The sequence below is a fragment of the Myiozetetes cayanensis genome, unplaced genomic scaffold (assembly GCF_022539395.1).
Source record: "Myiozetetes cayanensis isolate MyiCay16 unplaced genomic scaffold, myiCay2020 scf4, whole genome shotgun sequence".
Taxonomy (NCBI): Eukaryota; Metazoa; Chordata; class Aves; order Passeriformes; family Tyrannidae; genus Myiozetetes; species Myiozetetes cayanensis.
In genome coordinates this window covers 28,077,492-28,102,865 of record NW_026087631.1, presented here as the reverse complement: position 1 = coordinate 28,102,865, position 25,374 = coordinate 28,077,492, and the positions used below count along the sequence as shown (strand labels likewise).

Below are 25,374 nucleotides of genomic sequence, written 5' to 3'. Positions count from 1 at the left end.
TTTTTATCTGAAATATTTTACTTTAGAAGCACCATTATGGCTGAGCATCAGTCATAATTTCTTTCACTTATCCAAGTAACCTAAGAATTCTGAAACTATTTGAATATAAAATGTACTGAGACAAAAGTCATACAACTTGCAACAGATAACACCATGACCAGTTCACTCACAGAGACCACATATTTCATCTGTGCACAGGGAGCAACTGCTCTCAGCCAATCAAAAAATGAGAAATGGGTGCAGATTTCAGCTCTTAATCCTAAATTGGATTCATCGTAAATATTTGCAATTTCAGAAAAGCAAATCCTGACACCTGTTTTTCAGACACTTTTGGAAAGGTATGCCTTGAATTTTTTTACCCCATACTTTTTTGGGTCTCAAACTCAGAACAGGTGTCTCTTAATCATGTAAGTATGACCACTTTCCCTAGATAACCTACCATATACATTAATAAACTCTATTAAATGCATACATTCAAGCATCAAAGAATATTTTGGCCATTCTTTCCTGAAATCCAAGATTTAACTTGCTGTGGAACATTTTCAGCTGGAGCAAGAAACAGTCACTCCTCATTCTTATTTCAAATACTTTCATTATTAAAATATCAAGAGAATATGTAAACCAGTGTACTTTTATTTACAGGCAAAAATACAAAGAACGATTATTCAGATCTCTAACAACTTTAATCTTTGCCTCCTAAAAGGATATTGTTTCTTAAACTGAAAAGTTTCAGTATTTTAAAAGATCGTTGTTTTCTGTTTCACTGATGTGCATCAACATACGGGCACATATATTGATATAAACATTTACAGGTAACACCTGCAACACAATTACCATTTTCTTTTAAAGTTCATTCAATGCTGCCTTCAGAAAGGAGGCATTCAACTAATGTGAGAAACCACAACTCACTACTAGTAAAAGTCAGAGGGTCATCAGTGACAAAGGCTTATTCAGACCACCTCTTCAAGATACTTTGATTCACTACAGCTTAAGACAACAGCTTTCATCGTTCAGCAGAGGACCTTTATTCAAATATGCTTTGAGAACCAGTTCCTTGAAGGACTCTAGCTCAGACTGACCAAGTTTACTAAAATTTCTCTGACAAACCCTCTAAGGTAGATTGAAACATTTCACATTATAAATAGTTTCATCAGAATCACTTCCCTGCACCCATACGCACAATTTTAATGCAAAACGTTACATGAACAAGATCTACAAAGCTAATTACTTTCTTTCACTCTTCTCCTATAGAGGCCAAGTTAAAATACATTAAGTGGTGAAAAAAAAAAAAAATGCAACAAGTACACCCAAAACTGAGAAAAGGTACAAACCATGAAGCCAAATGAAATAGTGTATCAATGGTCTTCCACTGAAGAATGAAAGAAAACAAACAAACGCACATAAGTTCTGAAATGTCAAGGGAAGAAGTAATGAAAACACATTAAAATGTTGTACGCTATAGAGAAAAGGAATTAATTAACTACATATGTTAAAGGTCACCAGAATAACTGGTGGGTTAGAAATCAGAATTCAGCTAAAACTGTATTCTGAGATCTCAGCAGTAGATGGACTTTGACAGACTAAGACTTTAAAACTCTAAACAAAACTGAGACTCTCCAAAAAAAATTATCTCTCTAGGATGATAAAGAGAAAAATCAAATCTGTTTCATATCTTAAAATTGTAAGAAAAATCACTTTGAAAGATGTAAGAAGAGTTAATAAGTAGTAACATTTAATTACCAAACAACGATGTGTATGAAATGGAAAAATCCTAGGGCTTAGTAATTAAACTGCATAAAGCACTGCTTGCCATGGTAGCTTCCAAAAATACCACTAAAAAAATCTGAATTATTTGACTTCTGATGTATGTTTTGAAGCTTAACCAAAAAAACCCAAAAAAGTCCTAGAAATATAGAATTCTTAAAAAATGCTACGAATTGGCACACACAAGCCCCAGGTGATCCATGACTTTGGGGATGAAGGTATATGGAATGAAAAGAGCAAAGACCACCTACTTAAACCAAACATTCATCTATGCATTGCAAATACGTACAACCTCCCCTGAGGTTCTATGATTCTTGCATTGAAGCCCAGGACATGTACATACTTATTTTCCTCATTCATTTAATACAGAATAAAACTAACTTGACTACAAAAATTCCTCTCCTGTTACTTAAAAAGCTCTCTCCTTGCTTTAGAGGTCCATGGGGAAAAACTTTGAATAAAACCTAACCATAACAATTCTGGAAAACTCTTATGAGTATTTTCCCAATATACTCAAAATACTAGGTAAAAAAAAAAAGTTACATCAAGTTACCTATCTCTGTTCAAAGCACTTACGGTCCCTCACGTAAGAGTCAAGGCCTCCTCAGTCCTAAAAAGTAGGATTAACATGACATTTTAAGTACAGGTCCACTCATTCATTTTGTGTACCTTTCAGCTATGAACTACTAAAGATTGGTAAAGCCTCTAAAATAATTTTTCTGAAAATAAATGCCATATATACAACTTTAATGATTGAATTTTTTTTAATTTAGGAGTTCAGGATATTATCTGTTCATACTGACATTTTCCAACGTCTCAATCCATGTTCTTTTCTTAATATTCTTTTAGGAACAAGACTCATCAAAAGCCAACTGTGCAGGCTCATGACTGTGACACTCTTGTGGACAGCAGATTAATGGTTTTTTCCTACAACTCTTCTATCAGTTACTAAATCGAGTTTCAGAAACTATATGTTTTACAGCATTTCAAGACACTTTTGATTCCTATTCCAAATTCACTTAGTAAGAAAGTTAAGTAACAGACACAGTTTTGGACAAAGTCATTCAAACCCTCATGCATGAAAACCATATGACCGATACACTTTCAAAACATACTCAAGTCCGATTATTGCTTGTTTTAAAGAAAATTTGACTCTGATAGTATTTAAACTAGCTATGTAAAATGAATATTTATTTCTGAAATGCAAAAAGGTTTCATGATTTCATCCAAACTATACTTTTCCTATTATGTATTTTTATTATTATTATTATTATGCTATTAAAAACACTGAGCTCTATGTCTCTGTGTACCTTGAACTATTATCAGTGACATCTGACCCACAAACTTCTTTTAATAGAGGCAAACCCTACGAAAAAGAACAAAAAGCTTCTAAATCAATTTGCCAGTTAATTTTGCCATAAAAATTCCACAATCCTCTGAGGAATTATTTAATGTTTTTTTTAAGACATATGCATGGATACTTTTCCAATAACACAGAAATTATTTTCTTCCTAGTTCTTATTCTGAAAGGGAACAAAATCAGTAATACCCATTAGATGGAATCATTCTGCATCAGAGGTTTTTGCGGGTTTCTTTTCCAAAAGGGGAAATACACTTCCATGTCAAGCCATATCAACTAACTTACAGAAAAAGAACTTCTGGGAGATCGGAAGTTGGAGGGGTGTTGAGAGGCAGAGGGAAAATGAAGGATTTTCCTGTATAGGGAAATTTCTTGACCCTTTGCATTCCTACAGAGAAGCGATCTGTTTCTATTAATCTACATAGTTATGACACTACTCCACAATTCGCACCTCATCAGAAATTTACCTTCCCACAGTAGTGAAAATAAAACCCGCAAACAAGAAACCCCCTCACAAAACCCCGCAAGCATTACTCTTAATAGCACGTCTGCCAAGTGACAAAATAACATTTGACATTTGGGAAAATGGAAAAAAACAGAGGAAAAAAACCTTTTTATCCTAAACAGGAAATTCCATTGGCCTGTAGGACAAACAGAGTATAAATTATTGTGGTTGTGCATTAGGGACACCAATTCTAAGCACAGTTGCTCTTATTAGAGCAACTAGTTTTCATATAAACATCAGGCAACATTTCAGATCACAGGAAGGTCTTGCCTGTTTTAAACCAGTCCACTTTTTCTCTTTTATTCCACTCAGTCAAACAGAAGTGTGTGAATCAAACAGACTAGTCTATAGTCTTAGGTCATGCTAGGTACTACAAAATATCCTATTTTGCTATGAACTCTCAACACTAAATTGAAGAGGAGTTAAAATTGAGATATTAGCAAAAAACCCACTGGACTAGAAGGTTTCTGTAGCTTGACCTCAATCAAAATGAAAATTCAGTAGGATAAACTTTGGCAAATGCTGCAATTCACTATTCTTGAAAATGTCCAAAACTGATTATAATGTTTTGCAGCTCAAGTATCAGGTTTGCTAATATAATTATATTTTTAGTTATTTTAAACAACATTTTCTCCAATTAGATCTTCCTTTTTTCCATTGTAAGTATAATATGACTCTTTGCAACAAACCTGTATGTCCCACACTTCATTATCAGTCGTTTCAAACTAAACAGTTGATACTTTTTCAACATCTCTTTGGTTGCTTTCTTTGAATTAGTACTCATTTCCTTTTAAACTTTCTCATCGCTCAAAGTATGTTTTCTAAAACTAGATACTATATTTTTTTCACTCTTTGTCACTCTTGAGTATAGCATACTATTTCAGCTGTATTTTACACAGAACATTTCCATTTCAATCATCCAAAAGCAAAACTGTTTTTGATATCATATAGGTAACGCTCTCAGTCTGAACTTCTGTAATGCCTGGACTTCTTCTGTATCACTACTGTCTATTTGATTAGTCAACACATTATTCTTTCACTTGCCCTCTTCATTTCATTCTTTGACTACGAAATAATGTCTCCAGTTTACTAAGATAGTTTTAAATCCGAATCCTGTAGAATTTGCTCCCAGTATGACTTCAAATTTACAATCTATTTACATTCTACTCTATTAGCATGAGTGATAGAAAATGACTTGTGACTTTATTATCTGACCTAAAGAATTCCTTGCTTGTATTTGGCCTCACTTGGCACAAAAAAATCCCCCCCTACTCAGATATCAAATGATATAATTTGAATAACATGTGATATCCAACATTTATCAATGAAAATTTAAAAAATAGCTAGGCAACCAGTAAGCCTGCCTCCTAACTGAGTGAAGATAGCCCAACGTTAAGGTCAAAGCCACAAATGAAAATACAGTGAAATTGTGCTTTAAACTGAACCAACACACTTAACTATATAAAAACATTTCAATACCACTACAGCTTTAATGTAGACTTTCTCAGAGATACAGTAGGTACTGAAAACATTACCATTCAAAACTACCCAATCCAAGACATTTTATCAAATAAAGAAGTCTTTTGTGTGGGAAAACTTACGAGTAAAGAGCTACACTCTCAGATATAGTGTCAGATGTAAACACAAAATTTGTGGGAATGGGAATATGGGTGGTTTAATAAAAGTCAAATTAAGCTAAGAGTTCTCTATTTAGTCTCTATCTAGACAAAAGCAGGCTCTCCCCAAAAGAAGAGTCCAATAGCTTCCCAAGGGGCTTTTCACTGACAGGATAAAGTTTAAAGAGATTTATCAGCTTACCTAACTGGATAAAATAAATAATGCCAATATGTTGCTCTGCATCACATTCAGATAACTGTCTTTCATTCATCAATACTGTTACAGATGTAGCAAGAAAAAAAAATCAATTTATATGTAAGGAGCTAATTGTAAACCATTTAAACTATTCATTGTAGAGTAGAATATTAATCTTTAACACATATAATCAAATATTATCAAATATGAAGAATACTAAAATCTTTTTCATCGCCCTAGTAAGACATCTTTTGCAGTTTATGAAAAATATCCTGCAGAAGAATTAGTAGGAAGGTAATATCAACCTGAAACTACAGGCACACAATATAAATTTGTGCTGCTTTCATAAGGTATAAAACAGTGGAAACAGAATCTATTATCCAGAGATCAGTTTTTCATTTCAATATCCAACTGGTGACATCAAGAAATAAAAAAGAGATACTATTAATAAATAAGTTCACAAGAATTCAGTAGAGACTAACACAATATAAAATAATGTTATGATTATAACAGCATTTGAAGAACAAGTTAAGCCTATAGTTTAGATACAGAGCTACAGTAAAATTAAATACTCTTTCTAAAAGTAGGAGTGGCTGACAGTTTGGATTAAGATACAAATAAATAAAATCAATGATCCTGTGCTTAAAAAAAGTCCCATTATCTTAGTGTTACATTTCAGAATCACTCCAGGATTACCCTTCCTAGTCACAAACCCAAAGTTGAACTTTAGACTCATTAATGAAGGTGAAAGAACTCCTATGAATTCTCTTTTTTATAACTCTACAGATAAATCTTTATAATATCCATTGCTCATGCAAAAGGCACAGAATTAGGCAGACAATAGCTACATAATCCATCCCTCCACTCTCACAGGAAACAGGAACTTTGTGTGTCTTTATCAAGAACAAACCATGGAACACCCTCAAGAAAACAGTATTCACGATGAACACAGACAATGGCACAGCAAGAACTTTTGAGAACACAAAAATATCAACATCAACCTAAGACAAGACTTTTAAACATTATGTACCTATTACATATGCCAGATACATATACTTCCTATGATTTGGATGGATCGTAGTGGCACACATAACCTAATCTGGAGCACATAACTAGTCTCCAATTAAGGATAAAAGGATTAAGTCCAAAGGCACTATTTTAAATTTTGTCTTTTACCACAAAGTTGTGAGGTGTTCTGAGGTCCAAGATGGGCTTGAAGCCCCCTGACTTTTTCAGGATCAGGAAGTACCTTCACTAATATCCTTTCCTTGTTCCTCTTGTAGTGCAGGCTTTATAAATCTGCATTTAGAAGGGAAAAAGAATCTGGTTCAGAAGAGCAGAAAGACTTTTAAGTATTCCATATCACTTCAGTCTGTGCCTTGAGAGCCTTGGACTAACTACAATATTGCCTCAAAGTAACTCCAGTAAAAAGGCTGAAGGGGCCAGTGCCTGGAAAAAAAAGAAATAATACACAAATGTACTAACATACTGAAAACGTGTATATTTTACTTTCAAAACTGCTTCAACAAGTACACGTATATAATGCAGATCTTTCAGTTCTATTCAATCATTCACTAGCACATTCCTTCATAATGATCACTTTGTTTTCTGAAAACAAACTCAGGGTTTTTTTCCTTTCCCTAAAGTATGTATAGTTTATCTATTTCTTCTGTGTTTCATATCAGTGTTCTCAGAGAAAACCAGAAATTTCTCATAAGACCTTATTGTTGTATTTCAATTTACTGTTATAATTTTTATAGTAATTGAAGCATCAACCATCATCACAATCTGACTGTACTGGTACTGCAAACCCCAATAAAAAATGGTGATACTCTGTGAACTGAAATGAAAATCCAAAAGTAGTGCAGTTTTGAAAAACTGCAAAGATTCTACAAATGCTACAAACTATGAACTTATTTAATGGTTTCATTTTGCAATGGCAATTTCAAAGACAGTCCGTAACCAAAAACATTTAGAGCAGACTGTCACTGGTTCATCAACAATAAGACAAACCAAAAACTGAAAAGAGTTTGATTTGTAAGAATTTTTATCCACTGAGAAGTAATGATTAAAAGTTGGAAATGTAACAACTTTCAGAATAACTTGAATTCAGAATGATAACGTTAAAAACTGAGTTTTGAAAATTAATTCCACAAAAAACTCTGGAGTACAATTAATTGCAAATTAAAGCTATTTTTTTTTTCTTAATGAAAATTTATATAACTCAAAAAATATACCACAGTTCAGTTTTAAAGAGCTATCCCTCACATCAAAATAGGCATTCATCTCCTAGCTTATTTGTTGTTTCGTTTTTAGGATTTACAGATACACTTTTACAGAGGTGTGACCTACCAGTGCCTGGAGTCAGTTCTGAGATAAGCCTACATGTAGCATAGTTAACACAAAAAGTAGAAATCTCATCCAGTACCTATGGAAACCTCTGAAAAAACTGTTGTGACCTTAAGAAAGAGCCTGGAAATAAAGAGATCAGTGTGCTGTGAACTCTTCCATACCCCTCACTTCCTGTCCCATTAGACACTGTCAGTGGAGAGTGCGCCAGTTTTGGTCATAAAGACAGCTGGTCATAAAAACAGCTAACTTCCACCTATAAAACAGAATGAATGGATCATGTATCATGGTTTTGGTTTTGTTCATTTTGAAGTCACCACTTTTATCAGAATGGTTTTTACTGAAATATTTATTTACCTTAACTGTTCACATTAACTGATGTTTCTAGATTCAGACACAGTCTGAATTATCCTGTGTCAGCCAAGCATTTCATTGGCTTTGTAACAGCTCTTCCTTAACAAAAATCAAGAAGAATGCTTTTTAAATACTCATCTAATTTAGTCAAAAAGACCTTGATTCACTACAAACAGAATATATTCATGGCAGTAGCAGGTCACCTGAAATCTAGAAAATTGATCCAGCAGCTGAGCACCAAGAGTAACACTTCTAAAGGAATTTAAAAAAAAAATCATTAGGTTGTATTTAATCTAAGCACCCAGAATACTGGAAACTAAAAGTGCAGGTTCTTCACATATAATTTTCAAAGTGTTTTCTTATTTTTTAACTTCTTGAACATTTGTATTAAATATGTGTTTAATACAAGTGCTTGATTAAGTACAACAGAAGCAGAGAGTGTTAAGGCTTGATTGAATGAATATTCATCCTGCCCACCTTCCTTAAAAATACAAATACAGAGGTTTCACTTGAACAAAAACATAACAAGGTTGTGCATATTGCTATCACTATTTAATCCAATAAAAAACTAGAAATATTTGTTAGGTTAGGGTTCATTTGTTTGCTTGGGCTTTTTAGATTTTTTTCCCCTCTGGGGAGTAAGTGTGCATATTAAAAATGTACATGTTGCCACAAATATTTCTGAGCTCATCTTAAATATTACTGTACTCTTTGTTGTTTTCTATAAACTTTTTTTTTTCCCTCACTGAGAATTCAACTCTCTTTTTTTTTGGCTGTTCCAGAATATAGCCGGGAATACAGATGTCTCAGAAATCATGCAGGCATAAAAGGTAATTAAAATGTACATCATTAAAATGCCAAATGCTGTGGAAGGGTCCTCTCCTTGTAACTTCTGACTGATTGTACCAACAAGGGCAACACAGGTCAAAAAACCAGAAAACCAACAAAAAGGCCCTGCCACTGAACTTAAAAGTTGCCAAAAGAGAGTATTACCCCAATCCAGTCACCTCCTAAGTTCAGAAAGACACAACTATGGCATATCACACCAACAAAGTTTCCTTCTCAGAAAAGTTATCCTTGCTTATTCAACCAAATACAGCAACACACACACTGGTCTGCCAAGAATTCTTGTGCATTGTTCTTTATCGCTCACTAAACATAGCTTTAATTTCTACATTATAATGCTGTGTTGAGAAAGCAGTGGGTACCCCGCCCCTGCCAAGTGAATTTTTGAAAAGATAAGCAACTTGAAAAATCTTGGAGGTAAATCAGGATTTTCTTTCTCAAAAAAGATCACAAATTTTGGACCCAAGAGGTTAAATACAACTTATGCCAAAACTTTATTAACTACAATCTTATGATAAAACCTGCTTATAGATATTAAAGTAAGGACAACAGCCCAGATCCCCTATTTGAAAACAAGAAACTTCCTTTTACAAGGTGGATATCAATAATGGCTTAGTGCTTTAAAAGACCTTTGAGGAAATAATTGATTACAGTGTATCCTCCTCATAATTAAACCCTTAGGTAACCTAAATATTTCAACTACTGGAAATTTTGCCTGCTAAGCTATTAAAGCAGCCTGAATCAAAAGATATAATATCATAATGTTCCTCTAAGATTAGCTGACAGAAGTTATTTGTGGGAAAACTATTAAAATTGTTAGTTTAGCGCTAAAAATAATCCTGAATCAATTATTTTTAAAAATCTTTCAATATCATAGTATCTTCACTTTGGTTAGGATGCCTTACGTCATGCCTGTAGAGCACAGTGGAGCTCAGTACTGAAACCTTCCAACCAGGTACAACAAGGTTCAGAAGTTTTAAAAAAAAAAAAAAAAAAAAAAGGCATGATTGCTATTGTTAGGTCTTTTCACTCCCAGGTTCACCATGTTGAGCCAAATGACTACAAAATCCAGCCTGGTCCAAACAGTCAATTCAGTTATTTGGGTGTATATCACATTCCCTTGCAATGTTGCCTCGAGGAAACAATGTAGATAGAACTAAAAACAAAAAGCTAAAAAATCCTCCCACTCACACTGTCAACATACCCTTCATCTGCTACTGACAGCCCAAATGGGACAAGACGTTCAAACACACCCCACCCACCCTGCCAAGTTCAGCGAGTGCAAGTCTTTTGCCATTTGGGAAGTATGACCTCTGGCAGACTACTCCTGAAAAAGTATTATTATATTAAAGGACTGGATACTCACAGAAGTATGAATCAGCAATTAATTTATCAGCACACTCATGAGCTTTTTCTCCAAGACATGTAGTAATTTCAAATTTCAGAACAAGCTAGTAGTAGTTCCACATCTAGTTAGATGTTACCTTGTGAAAGCTTTGTTTTTCAGTTGACAGTAACAATTTTTTTAAAAGCATGCTACTTCATTTAGCATTTAAAAGGAATGTAGTATAATTAAAGACTCTATAATTTCAGTATTCAAATGCCTTATCAGAAGACCACTTAGTTGTTTTAAGGTGACAGTCACAGTAAGATTTAAAACACTCTGCATACTTATTTAATTAAAATTAACACCTTACTTTTTAAATAAAACTATGGATTCATAAAAATAAGGCAACATAGCACTACAGAGAAGAGGTGCCCAGGTGGGGGCAGAAACAATACCAAATATATTACAAAAGGCACCTACTTAGAAGTAGTTTGAAAGATACTTCTCAACTACACAACAATATGGAGATACTTAATACTAGAACAATAAATACTCAAAGATAGATCTGTTCCTGATTTCTTTTTTTCCATGTAATTTTATCCTGTACAGCATGGCAGATTAGTTTTCACTACGGATAACAACTTTAATGAGCAGTAAAGAGAACACTTAAATAAAAAACACTAAAAAGGAAGGTTTCATGAAAAACGCAAAAACATACTACCAACTACTTTCTTGGAGTAAAGCAGGTTATATTTGCAACCAGTAAAATAAGAAGGAAAAAAAAAATTAGTAATTAATCAGATTTTAAAAAGCCATTATTTTATGAGCTTCCTATCAGCAGTGTTCCTCTAAAATTATAGGTGATATGAACCAAACTTTTGTAAGAATAACCAATTCACAAAACAACTATTTTCAAAAGTCTTGACATGGAAATGCAAAAGTACCAAAAGCTAAACAGTTAGTTAAAGAAAAGTAACATCTTGACAGTTACATTGACTTAATTTCTATTCCATATAATGATATATTAGAACACACTAACACAAAGAAATCTAGAGATTTGATTATGAACAATATGAGATATGAACAATAAATACTATTATGAACAGAAGATAAGCAAATAATAAAGTCTTAATGAAAATCAGTATTTTCAATCTGTTGATGCTTCAAAACTTCAGATGAAAAATCAGTTTCTTAGAAGCCTCAGACTTAGAAGTGCCATAAACCTAAATAATAGATTTATTGACTTGATTTAATGTTTCTACTGAAATTAACATTTCCCCCAAAATGCTACTGGAAAACTTAGATGAAATCATAATAATCACATACTAGATTTAACCAAACGTTACTGTGTCAGCTTCCATACCACTTTTCCCAATGGTAAGTAACAAGGTAGCGGAGATTCAGACTACAACCTGAGATAAAATCAGAAGCCTAAAAAGACTAAGCTCATTTTTATAAGTGAAAACATTTTAACAAACAACATATTCAAATGAAAATTTTAACAACAAAGGAAACATGAAGCAGTGTACGTATAAGCATTATTTTCAAACTGTTTCCAAAACGGAAATCACTACAAAAAGAAACAGGTTTTTAGTTGGCAATATCAATATTCTCTTACAATATTTTTCTGCCTCTTCTCCCTCACTTTTTTACCCTATCTCCCACATTTCTGATTGCACAGTCCTTGGAACATCAATCCACGTCTTATATGACTACATGGTACCTTCACATTACCAGACAAGGTAAAATTAGCAATTTTCCATCACTTTTATCTTCTCAGTAAGTTAGGACCAGTTAATAGAACAACAGCAAAAGGTCACTAGAGTAATATTAATTTTAATGTCATGAATATCTATTTCATGCACAACTAAGAGGTGTAAAAAAAACCAAACCAAACCAAAACAAAACAAAAAAAACAACAAAAAAACCACCCACACAAAGCAAATGCTTGAAAGGAATAATCACCAAAAAGGGAAAACAGCATATTATGCAGAGAAATAAGTGGAACAGTGAATGCCAACAAAAGGTATTTCAGGGGGTGAAAGGGGCACAGGGAGTATTTCAACAGCTAACCTTGGCAAGGAGAGCAAAAACAATAAAGCTATCCTCAAATGGCAAAGAAATTCTAAATTATAACATGCTTCCAGCCAAATGTTTATATACTACATACACAATCCTCTTCCAGTGAAGAAACATGAGGGGATAATTTTGAAAAAGCTGAAATATTTTAGGTAAATAAACATCTAGGCACCTAAATATTGGCCATTTTGGACAAGTTTAAGATAATCTATTAGCATCTATCTAGCACTCAAATAAGAGAATAAAAGTCCTATTAAAAAAATAGTATGCTCTAGAGAAAAGTTTGTATTAAAACACATTACGAACAGTTAGTGCCAGAAGACTGAAGACAGCTTTGCCCAAAAGCTCACATGGCCCAAACTTTACTCACTTTTCAAAGACTTAGTTAGAACTTTTTAACAGTAGCAGTTAGTCTGCTGAATAGTCAGACACCTTCATGAATAAGGGAAGTTTTATTAGTTTGCCACTTGCTAGAATTAGAGAAATTAAATACCAACATGAGCAAAAATAGCATTCACTGCTTTTTAAATGAATCTTAAATCTTCCATTCTATGAGCAAAAACCATGTATTACTTGATTTACACACAGCACAGGTCTCATATCCCTATGTCTTATTCACTTCATTAGGATTAGTCAACTTTTAATGGATGTGTAAGTTATTTCAGGTAGGATACTGAGTGTTCATGGGAACAGATGGATGTCAGTTTCAACCGAATACAACTACATATAAATTAAAAAGTAAGCCTTCTTAATACCACAGAAAGTTGGAGTTAAGGGAAGACATTCTCCTAATTTGCCTTTTACTTGAATTCTATAGACAATACAGTATTTAGAAATTGTGATTTTGAGGCCAAGGTTTTGCTCACAATGCTAATTGCAGTACCTGAAATTCTGTTTAATTAGAATTTTCTACTGCTTCTTTCAAGCATAATTTATTTAGTATTTCAATGTTCTGAAATCACATAGAAAGAGAATACTTGGTACGTGAGAAATGCCTATATTTTAACATGTTGTGTCCTCTTTTAATTAGACATAATAGTATCAGCATAATATCCCAGACTATCTTTTCTTTAACTTCTAGCTTCATTTGGAGTGAAAATTGAAAGAAAAAAAAAAAAAGAAAGTGTCATAAAAAGCTACTTACTAGGTAATGAAAACACATACATTGCTAAAAGAATCTCAGACACTGAGTAACATGTAAATTATTTACCTTGGTTGCAATGTCAGCTTTATAACTGTCTTGTGTGGCAAAGAATCTTGAGAGGCCTGAACATCATCCTACAAGAGAACATCTTTGAATTTGCTTTTGAATACACTTAAATGGATAATATAGAAGCTTTCTCTACTTTATGAATTTTGTGAAGTAGAAAACCATGTTAACAATACCATAAAACAAAAACTATTTTAGCACATTACTCAGGATGACAGACCACTAAACTTCATAATCATAAATATTTCAGATTGACAAAAGAAAGAGGTTCAATTTGGCCAATTCATTGAGAAACATATGCTTTCATTAAATGCCTTATTAGAATCCATTATCAAATTTTTGCCCATGTTTTCATTTTTGCATATAAGACTTCATAATCACCAACTTCCTGCAAATTTTGCAAATACTTATCATATATTTTTATTAACTTTACCTTGCTATAAATTGAACTTGAAATACCACACTGCTGTGTATTTATCACCAGGACTCACTGTCTAGTCTTCTATCTCATTGCTGCCTTACATTGCACCAAGAGAAAAATTAAAAGAAAAAAAACCAACATAATTTGGGGTGTGGCATGATTTTATGTGATACAAACTATGTGAAGAATTATTTCACAATATGAGTTCTTACTTTTCACTGGTTTCTCTCTTTTCTTAAATGCAACATGACCCAGGGCTCACTTCACTGAGAAAAGGTAGAGACAAGACATTGTTGACACTGTTGCATTAATCTAAACAAGAAAACAGCCAAGCTGTTGATGCACAGTGAATTCCTTTTAGTTCATACAATGCTGTCATTCTGGAATCTCTTCTTTCAGTCTATTATCTCCAAATGATCTAGTTTTCATTTGTTTACTAACGTAGAGTCTGTAAAACTTAACTCATGAAGTAAAAAGTCATCAACTAAAAACCATGACATGCTTTTGCATGTAATTAATAATTAAGAATAGTATAAAAAATACAAGCAGTGTCATTCTGGAGTCCTTCCATCATGTCTTATTTACAGCTTCCTTTTTTCTGGGCTTCAAGAAGGGAAACTTTCTCCTGGTTGTACCTACTACCTGCTGGAATGCTGCTGCTATAGTCCCGTGCTCTGTTCCTCTATGTTTTTTTTTCCTTCTTCACCCCTCAAAAACAACACCTATTTTCAGTCTCAAAGTCTTCAGCATTTGTCTTCCTCAGCTCTCTTGACATTCATTCTGAATGTCCATTTCTAAGCAATTCTTGATGTCAGCTTCCATCAGCCACCAAATACCATCATTCTGTATTTCAAAACAAGTGCCTTAGAACTTTCTACTTGCTCAAGGTTTGCAAAGGGCCTTTTAAATATACTGAAGTCCTCCTGTTAGAAGCCTACAAATCCCACACTAAAAAGTTTTAGTTGTGATATGTGGTGTCCTGCAGAGATATTAGATTTATGATATACTGCAGATACTGTTTGCAGATACTCCTTATTTTTTCCATTTTATATATATAAAATAAATTAATTGAAATAAAAACTTTTATTTTAATTTCTGCTTTCAGAAAGCAGAAAGCTTTCAGGTTGAATTAGTATGCTCCTAGGCAATATACAGTTTAAACAGCAATTAGGACTTCTAAAATGCACTGGTATTAATCCAGACTCATAAAGAACGGGAACCAAGAAAGTTCAGTATCATGTAACACCATGACATCCTCCAGTGTAATTCAGAGCAGAATTACAGAAAAACTTCACTCCATGAATGACTTCAAAATATTTTTACTTTCTGAAGGTGCACATTCATTTTGGTAGCCTTTCCAAACAGGAGAAAAATTATGTATTTGTGGCACACACCCAAACAGCACATACATGTAGCATTTATATATATACATATATATTTGTATTAAATTCATAAAAAGTATAAAGAACTATTTTAGCCATTTTTTTAATATATACATATGACTGGAAGAGTAATTCAAGTACATGTTTTGTTAAGGTGCTCTTCACTGTAAAACAGGTCTCAAAATGAGACACAGGGAAACATTGCTGACTTTATCATCCATTTCATTGAACATTCTTGTTTCCCTGTTTCAAATAATTTCATCTAAGGAAAAAAACCCACAAGGTTTTGTCTTGCAAATTCAGCATACACTTCTGTTTGCGATAGAAATTTTCTTCTTCACATATTTTTAAAGTTACAAGTCAAATTACGGGACTGTCTACCATTATGTATTCACTGACACATGCACATCCACAAAGTCACCGAATTTATACCCACAAGAAAATTAGAACGCCTGGTTTTATTATCTAATTCACAAAACAAACCGAAACAAACTAACTCCCTTTGTTTTAGATGTGTGGGCTTTTTTTCAGCAATAATTGCTGAAATGTTTGCTTTTTACTTTCTAATATCTTCGATTAATACAAACAGTGATGAGAAGAAGATTTTTGAGAAGGGATTAGCAGTAAATTTAGTTCTGACTTTTGCAGGTCACTCAAACTGTATTGAAAAGGTATAGACCAGATTTAATTTTTGGAAAAAAATCAAGAAAGACAGCTCACCATCTTCAGGAATGGAGTTGATGCATCATAACTATAAGCACTTTTATCCTTCAGGATAAGAATATGAGCAGAGTCAATTATCACTTTCTTCAAGTTCATTATTGAATGGAAAAGTCTGTTAAAACATTTAAAGTCCTAATTAGTTTTTAGTTGCTTTTATTCAACGTGGTAACATAAAAATTTTAAAATATTAACATTGATATTTAAAAATATCAACAATATGAGTTGCAGAAAACTAAATGTAATTTTTATTATCAATATAGCATAAAACAAGAACAGTTAGTTGAAATGGGTGACCAGATTAAAAAGGGCAGAAATATTCTGAATTTCAGTACATTTCTGCTTTGCATACTCAAAGTGTGGTAGATCTAATGGCTGTTATACCATAAAAGATACACCCTCAGAATACTTTTTCAAGTACTTTTTCAAAATGCTAATCTTAGGAAACTTTGTGATTTACGTTTGATTGTTTGATTTCCAGTTTCTATAGTGGAGACAAGCCTGAGATGCTAGTCACAAAGTCAAGATTGCATTTATGTAGGATTTAAAAAACAATCAGAAACACAAAATTTAAAGTATTACTACATTTTCCATTGCTTCAATTCACACAATGCTTACTAATTCTTAAATACCAACAGGGCAAATTTATTTGTAAAGTGAAATACCTCTTTATTTTACTCTCTCATAACCAAGTTCACTGTGCACGCTGGCACTCCGATTACACCTATGCTTCAAAAGATTATAACTTCATGGCATTTAAAAACATGTGTCACAAAACAGATTAAAATAAGAAGGAGCATTTGAGATGTATTTAAAACAATGATTTAACTAATGAACATGCAGTAGTATCAACTGTCTACCATCATCTACCTCAAGCAAATTTCCTAGTTATTAACATTCCAATATGTAACAATTTTCTGAACAAACCCATAAATAAAGCACATACATACACAGACATCCATATATCATACAATCTTTTTCAAAGAATTCTATGAAGCAGCTACCAGAATCATTTGTCAGTACTGAGACAGCAACTACCCACCAGCTACAGCAACAATAAACAAAACCAAACATGTTAAGTAGGAAATTGTCAACATCAAAAAGATTTCCCACATTGATGGAAGGTAGGTTACAGAGTATGTGGGATTTTTCAAGGTATATGTGCTTAAATTAGCTTATCTCTTGACCATTGTTTAAGAAGAGACTTGGCTTGGATAAGAACGGGCAGGGCTTGGCTTCGGGATCTGGCAAAAACAAGACTGAGAGGGGTATGAGTGATGCTCAGCCAGACTGGGATGGGCGAGTGTCCTTTGCCGGTGCACAGCATCCTGCAGGGTGTGAGCCATGACCACACTGGGTTGGAGGAGGAGAGTGTTTTTCTGGGCCACTCCTGGGTGCCCAGATAGGCAATGGGATATCTGGGGACCCCAGGCTTCTTTACCTATAGGAAAAATAATTTCCTATACAACAGTTACTGCAAAAAATAACAGCTGTTATTAAAGAAATCTCAGTTTGCACCTACATAGCTTCTTGTGAAACCTCAAAAAACTTGGATATCAAATTCCTACTTTGAGAACTAAAAAAAAAAATTCATAAATGAAGAGCATGGGGAATCAGATCCACTTCTCATGCAGAGCACCACTACATTCTCAGGACTCAGTATGTTACTATATCAAACCTATATCTCTGAAATAAACAGTTCTGTTCTGAAATAGCAAACGGAAATTAAAATTTAAGTTTATATATTTATCATAAATTACCTAGTGCCATAATCCACAACTACCCAATCTTTGGCTGTTCCTGTAATAGCGTCATGATGCTGAAAGAGCCCAAGGTTCCTCCTGGCTTCTGTCAGCAATTTATAATTATTCACAGAAGGAAACACACTCATCTTCTCAGATTTACTGGACTGTACCAAAGCCAAGGAGTAGAGAATTTCAGCTGCCCTGGAATTGCAGAGAATAATCAAGTACTTATATAGTGTTAAAAAGTCAAAAGCAACACACATTTTACCCAAAGAATAAACTGATGTTTCATGTCTTTCCTCATGCCTAGTTCCATGAGCTCTTTAATCCTTGATCTTGCACATTTTAGCCTGTTTCTAGCTTCACACAGTAGCTTCCTGCAAGGCTTCTGTGATGGAAAACGGAGCTTTAAAATAAAAACATGACAGTACAAACTAACATACCATTTTCAGTAAACGTGTGAGATATGAGGACTTGGTCTTAAAATGTCACAGTACGGATAAGTCTGCCTTAGAGGAGACACATAATTTCCATTTTAAAAGCAACTTATTAATCAAATAAAATTGTCTGAAATAAACATATTAATACAGTATCTAATATCTATTCTGCCATTTGCACTTTAAGCAAACTAAATTACCCTAAGGACTTAAGCACTTCAGGCATCTGCTTACTATACATTTACCTGAATGGTGATAACATTGGATTCAAAAACCCTTAGACTGCACAGAATTCTCTTCTACATCTGAAGGAAAAGCCTAGTACTAAAATATTAGCACTAAATTCTCACTTGATTTATGAGAATCTAAATTTATTTTTAAAAAAATCCCCATAATTTCCAGTGGTTATGAATATTTGACTAACAAAAATGGCTGCAGAAATTCGAGGAAAGTATCTGTTAGCTTTTTTCCTATCTTCTTTTCCTAAAATATTGCAGTTCTATTTTTGTACATCTGTGTAAGACTCCTTTTCAAAATTTGAGATTAATGAAGGTTTCTCAAGCATTTGAAGAAACAAATATGATACAAGTTAATGTTATAAAAAGCAAGTAAAGAAAAATAACATAAGTTTTTGAAATGTTAACTTCTGAGCATGTAAGTAAAATAAAACGCAAAATAAAAAAGGAAAATAAAAACTTTTACATTTACCCAAGCTGCCAGTGAGTGAGTTCAATTTTAACTAGGTAGAACAACAAATTTAACAAACATACTCAACTATTTTTCAGACTATGTATTGATATTGATAGTTAACATGAAAAATATCTTTGGATTCAGTTCAGTCTCTCTGTCTTTATGCAACACATAGGTGACAACTATGTAAAAACCTAACTAAATACCTAACTAAACTGAAATGTGCACTGTAAATGTAATGCCCTAATCTATTTTCATATTGTCAATATTTGAGGAATAGGATGAGATTTTGCTCTTACAGTTTAGGTAATTGCTCAGAAACCACACACAAAATCAAGGTGATAAAAAGTTATAATTCCTTTTTTTAAATTACTAGCACACTTAAGTTTAATCACGGTGATTTAAATGTTGCTTAGTGTAAATTCCTACATCTATGCACCCCTCCTACTTTGTTTTATTCCAGCTTAACTTAAAAGGAAAATGAAAACATTTTAGTTGGAAAAAAAACAAAAAAAAAAAGACATCAGATGCACATTTATCTGGTGAATAGACCCTGTCTGGAAGCACTTTACCTTTTCTAAAAAAAAAATTTAAGTTAGCCCTAAACACTGAGCTAACTGTAGCTGTAAAGAGAAGAACACAAATCAAAACGCAGGTTAGATTTCCCTCCCCACCACCAATATGGATTTAATTTTATTTTCTATTAATGGGGAAGACTTTTAGATGCAGAATTTTCTTTTAAGGTCTCAATATTATTCTAAACACTACAATGGCCAAGATGGCAGACACTCAGAAACACGACACCATATTAGCAAACACTTCAACTTAAAGGTAAGCACCTCTTGAATACCCTTCCATAAAAGCTGTATAAAGCCTTTATTTTCTCACCTCTATTTCAAACTACTGCAGATCATCTAAAATAGTTTCCACAAATTTTCCACTTTGCTGTAAATTTTTACTATCTCTTCCTGGTAAGACACTGTAAATAGACCAAAATCTGCGTCACTAGTTGCTAAGCCTACCCTACATTACCTTTAGGCCCAGTTTATATGTATCCTAAATAAATAATTTTTCCAAAAGTTCCTGAACTCTAAGATTTAGTATTTTCTATCCATCTGTACAGTTAGAAGTATCACTGCAGCATTTGTCCTGCTTCTGAATTACTTCGACAATCAGGTTTTTTGCAGAACTACTGTAATTTTCCCCTGCTTACATCAGCAAAGAATAAAACCACAGAATATGTCCCTAACTTGTCCCCAACTATGCTGTTGTTCTTTGTATCTTTCCATTACTTTAAACAAACGTTTGGTCACTGATTTTATAACCCTTTAAACTACTTCATCCATCTCTCATTTAAGAGTAAAACATCCTTTATATCTCAAATCAGCAATGATGTTAATCTCCATTACAAAATACTTAAGATTACATGCACTTTAATATATAAACCTGAAACTTTTTTTAAAACAGGAAAAACCTAAAAAAACCAAGTCTTTTCTTGCTTAAATGGTTAGTTGTCATATAAGGCCCTGAAGCTGAACACTATTTTCTGGTTATTAAGTACCAGTGAAGTACTACTTAATTCTGATATTGCTGGAACTTAAAAGCATTTTTTCTTGGTAAAGAATACACTGGCATGAACCTGTTCATGGTTTATTCCCCCACAAATATATACATATACATATATCACAAATAGTCAAAAATACTATGGGCACAAGGTTGGAATCAGGTCTTGCTGATGCCCTCAGTAGTATTTGAGAACAATTAATTTGTTTGGAAAGAAAAAATACCATTGCATTTCTGTGAATTTACTAATAATACAGATACACCAACAAATCCAAGACCTGCATTTGGGGCCTATTTAGGTTATCCTTACTGTAAGTAAACTTAAACTTTACTTAAAAAAGTAAAGTGCATTTCAAAATCACTTCTCCATCTGTCCAACAGATTTAGAGTACGGTGCTGGTTTTGCCCAGGGTAGAGTTAATTTTCTTTCAAGTGCCTGGTGTGTGGGCTGTGTTTTGAATTTGTGCTGAACATAGGGTTGACAATACAGAGATATTTTTGATATTGTTGAGCAGGACTTATACAGAGCAAAGGACTTTTCTGATTTTCATACTGCCACACTGGCATGGGAATCTGGGAAGAGACATAGCTGGGACAGGTGATCCCAAATGACTAAAGGGATATTCCAGACCATATGGCACCATGCTGAGTATATAAAGAGGGGAGGAGGAAGTGGAAGACATTTGGAATGATGGTGACTTTCCAAGTCACTTTTACATTTGATGGGGCCCTGCTCTCCTGGAGATGGCTGAAAGCCTGCCCAACAAAGGGAAGCAGTGAATTAATTCCCTGTTTTATTTTGCTTTTCTGTGTGGCTTTTGCTTTACCTATTAAACTGTCTCAATCTATGAGTTTTCCAGCTTTTTTTTATCCTTTCAGTTCTCTCTCCAGTCCCTCTGGTGGGAGAGTTGCTAGTGGGGTTTGGTTGCTGGCTGGGGTTATACCACGACAAATACTCACAAATTCATCTCTCCTGTGTGTCAAGAAATATGTTACAAATGTACTGGACAACAGCATTTACCGTATGTAGGATTCCAGGACTCTATCCAGGCGTTTATAGAAGGGTCGTGATGTAAAGTATCCACTCCAGTAATGATGATCCCTGTCTGCATAGGTGAAGAAGTCTCCACTTAAAACAGGAAAAAATGAATTGCTGCTCTTTTCACCCAAATTGCTTTCTTTACGCAGAGCTTCAAAGTAATCTGATAAAGTTCCAAACTGGGCCTGAATGAAAATTAAAATTACTGTAACATGGTTCCATTTTCTTTATTTAGAAATACAAAGAGAATACATATGCTTGGGTTTTGTACACATTTCAGAAATATGCCACTCTTCCAGCAGAATTATAGCAGAAATCCTATCCTAAAGAACTTTTAAGTTCCCCTGCACACTATTCAGACAAGCTGGATAGCTCTTCCAAAAGCATTTCAACGTAGTACACGAAAGAGATGGACCCATCGAAGCAGGTCCAGAAAGAGTCACAAAAATGATTCTCTGAGAGGAAAAGCTGAGAGAATTGGGGTTGTTCAGCTTGGAGAGAAGAAGGTTCTGTGGAGACCTTACTGCAGCCTTTCAGTACATAAAAGGGGATTTTAAGAAAGATGGGGATAGGCTTTTTAGTAGGGCCTTTTGTGCTAGGACAAGAGGTTTTAAACTAAAAGAGGATAGATTCAGACTAGATATAAAGAAGATATCTTTTAATATGAGCTTAGTGATACATTCAAGGTCCCCAGAGAGGATATGGATGCCCCACCTGGAAACATTCAAGGTTGGACTGGATGCTACTCTCAGCAATCTGGTATAATTGAAGATATCCCTACTCATTGCAGGGAAGTTGGACTAGATGGTCTTTAAAGGTCCCCACCAACCAAAACCATTCTGAGACTCATGAAATAGAAATTTATTTCTTTTTAAAAGTATAACAACATATCTAAAATACCAGCTAACTGTCAAGAAATAAGTGAAGCATTCTTTCCCGTCTTTTAAGTTAGCCTCTAATACGTGAGCTAAGTAATATCTCAATATGACCTAAGTAGCTGTCTGGACTAAGTAAGAAACTTAAGGTAATGTAACAAGAACAGAGTTGTTCTAATCCTGTGTTTTCAAAATTAACTCTCTTATGCTCCAGATCTTGCCTAACCCAAGATAAGTGCTGATCAAAAAAAATTAGTATTTGTTTCAGAAGCTGGTTTGGTTTGGTTTTGTTGGTTTTTAACTACGTAAAAAGAAATTATGTTTAGAGATGTAAAATGTAAAAGTTAAAAAAAAAAATCACTGTCTTCGGTTCAATTTTTTTTAAATGCTCAGACAATGTAATAGCAGACCTTTGCAGGGCAGGTCAAAAGATAGTACCCTCAAGTTTGAGGAGAACAAACAACAAACAAATGAAAAACAGTATTGAAAGATGTTGTTATAGAAGGTAGAGATGCCAAACTGAATATTGAATGAAAGGGAAAAAAACCCACAATTCATAAAAGTTGGAACAGCACAGAAGATCACATTACTGGAACTATCCTCATAACAACCTATAATGATAATACCTCAAATTAATATCAAGTCACTTTTTTTCCTATTATTGTTTTTTAACATCCATACAATGTAGCATGCTATAATTTACAACACCAAAACCAAGCTTTTAGGAAAAATCTTTTAAAAGTGATTTGGAATATAAGAACTATCACTGTGACAATAAAGACATACTTCCTCATCATGTAAAAAAACCAAACAGTTGTACTTCAAACTCATTCATAACATCCAACTATCTGTTAGGTGGGTACAATATGAGAACTTGCCACTTTAAATGGCAGTAAAGCAGAGAAAGATAAATATTGCCTCAAAAATCCCATCATTAGTAAACTCTGCCTTAACAGGCACTTCTAGGACACTTGGTCTTTTCCATCACTATCATAAACACCTACAAGAAAGAATTCAGAAGAAAACAAGAAACAAAATCAATGCACCGAGAGAAGTCAGACTCAGGTGATCTCACTTCTGTAGGTTGCATTATATCAGACAAATAAAACCTCACCAGAGGAAGCATCAAAGTCAGGTGAATGGAAACAGTGAAATAAGCTGGCAGATTCCTCTACTGACATACAAAAAGACACAACCTAATTCATGTATAATATATGTAAAAGAGATCTCAGAATGGGAGATTGAACTCCCCAAGATCAAAATAGGTATCTTGCACAGTAACGTACTACATACTTTTAGAACTATAGAATAGCTGCTGGCAGGAGAATCTCAATGCTAACAGACATATCGACTAGATAAACACTTTAAAGAGCTGTCTGAAACAGTAAATCTCTCGTAAGATCAGAAAGGCAGAGTAGGCAGTCCCTTGTGTAAGTAGTAATATCCTAGATATCTCAGCACTTAAGGAAGAAATGTGAACTCTTCCTCTATATAATCTCGGTTCTTATGAAGCTGAGTATGATCTCTTACTCGCCTGTTGAGTTACATTCCACTAGGGAAAGTGCAGAAGAATGTGAAAGTTCTCCATTTAAGCTCATATTTTCAAAGATAAATTACATCAGTTTAGAACAAAACAAGTAAATAAACAAAAACATGCAAACATAAAAAACCCAACCCACAGACAACACACAAGACACAAAAAAGATGACAATAAAACCCACAAAAAAAAACCCCAAAAAACAGAGAGAGAAAGAAAACCTAACTAATTGAATAAAATGAAAAGGAGAAATGTTCCAATGCCAACAGTACTCCAGCTGATCAAAGTACCTAGGAATCAAGTGGCAGACCCAGGGGATATCATTTCTTTTTGTCTGGATATTAAGGACCAGAAAAAGGTTTGGGTACTTCTAGGAGGATCCCAAGGGCTAATGTGATTCCCAAGACATTCATCCACATGGGTACATCAAGGCCAATGAAGTAGAATGCTAGAGTCCTTGACAATGGGCTGAGCAGAACTTGAGCAGAAACTTTCAGATGTATCAGGAGAGAAGGGTTTTTAAGGAATGACTTCAGAGCTAGAGCCTTCAGTTTTTGCCCAGAAACAAAATCATCCAGTCCAGAATAGTAGGAACTACAGAAAGCATGTTGCTTTTAGTATCCAAAGAGTGACTACCTGCACAATATATCCATCTTTGACAGGAGTATGGCTAGTGATAGCAGCAAGGTTTAGTTTTAAAAGATGGGCTTTAGTTTTAAAAAATTTGAAGAGTACTCTCCAGGTCTATCCCCCTCCCCTAAGACACAGTAGTCATTAAAATACATCATGTCACCCACATCCCATAGGTAACATGCAAAATCCAGCTTTCAGATAAGGTATAATCCCAAGAAATCATCTTTCTTATGCAGAACACAAGTCCATCAGTCAACAAAAAGAACTAACATACTACAGGCACTACCCAAACACACAGTTAGAAGAACCAGGGGAGGTCTCAGAAAAGATGAAGGAAAACAGATGCATGTGCATAAAACTGCATGAAAGATACCAGACTCAGGTTTAAAAAGCCTAAATGTGAAAGCAGCAATAGTGCACTCTTAACATGATACTCAAAAACCCCCAAGGTTGTGGTCTCCTATTTCTTATTGCCATGCTGAAAGATGAAGAAAGGTTGTCTGAGTACACATAGAGAATAAGGAGTCTCCAGCACAATTAGCTTATATATTAGAACATATGAATGTGCATATTAACATTCAAACATAATTAATGATTTAAAGTGATATCTCATCTGGTAATTGTGTTAGTATACTCAGTCCTTCTATAGCCAGGTCAGTCTCAAATGTTTTTGTATTCAACAACATAAGCCAGCAATGGTGTCTCTTAGGATTTGGTTGTTTGTTT

The 25,374-nt window shown here is 34.0% G+C and overlaps 1 protein-coding gene across 1 annotated transcript in view; it reads right to left on the bottom strand.

The window, feature by feature from the left end:
* MAN2A1 (mannosidase alpha class 2A member 1) overlaps nt 1-25,374 on the bottom strand; it is a 105,411-nt gene that overhangs the window by 40,908 nt on the left and 39,129 nt on the right. Inside the window, exons 9-12 of the mRNA XM_050328365.1 lie at nt 21,586-21,788; nt 17,890-18,075; nt 16,130-16,244; nt 13,607-13,674 (exon numbers count right to left, since the gene is read on the bottom strand). Coding sequence (XP_050184322.1) covers nt 13,607-13,674; nt 16,130-16,244; nt 17,890-18,075; nt 21,586-21,788 — 572 coding nt within the window. The remainder of the gene's footprint in view (nt 1-13,606; nt 13,675-16,129; nt 16,245-17,889; nt 18,076-21,585; nt 21,789-25,374) is intronic.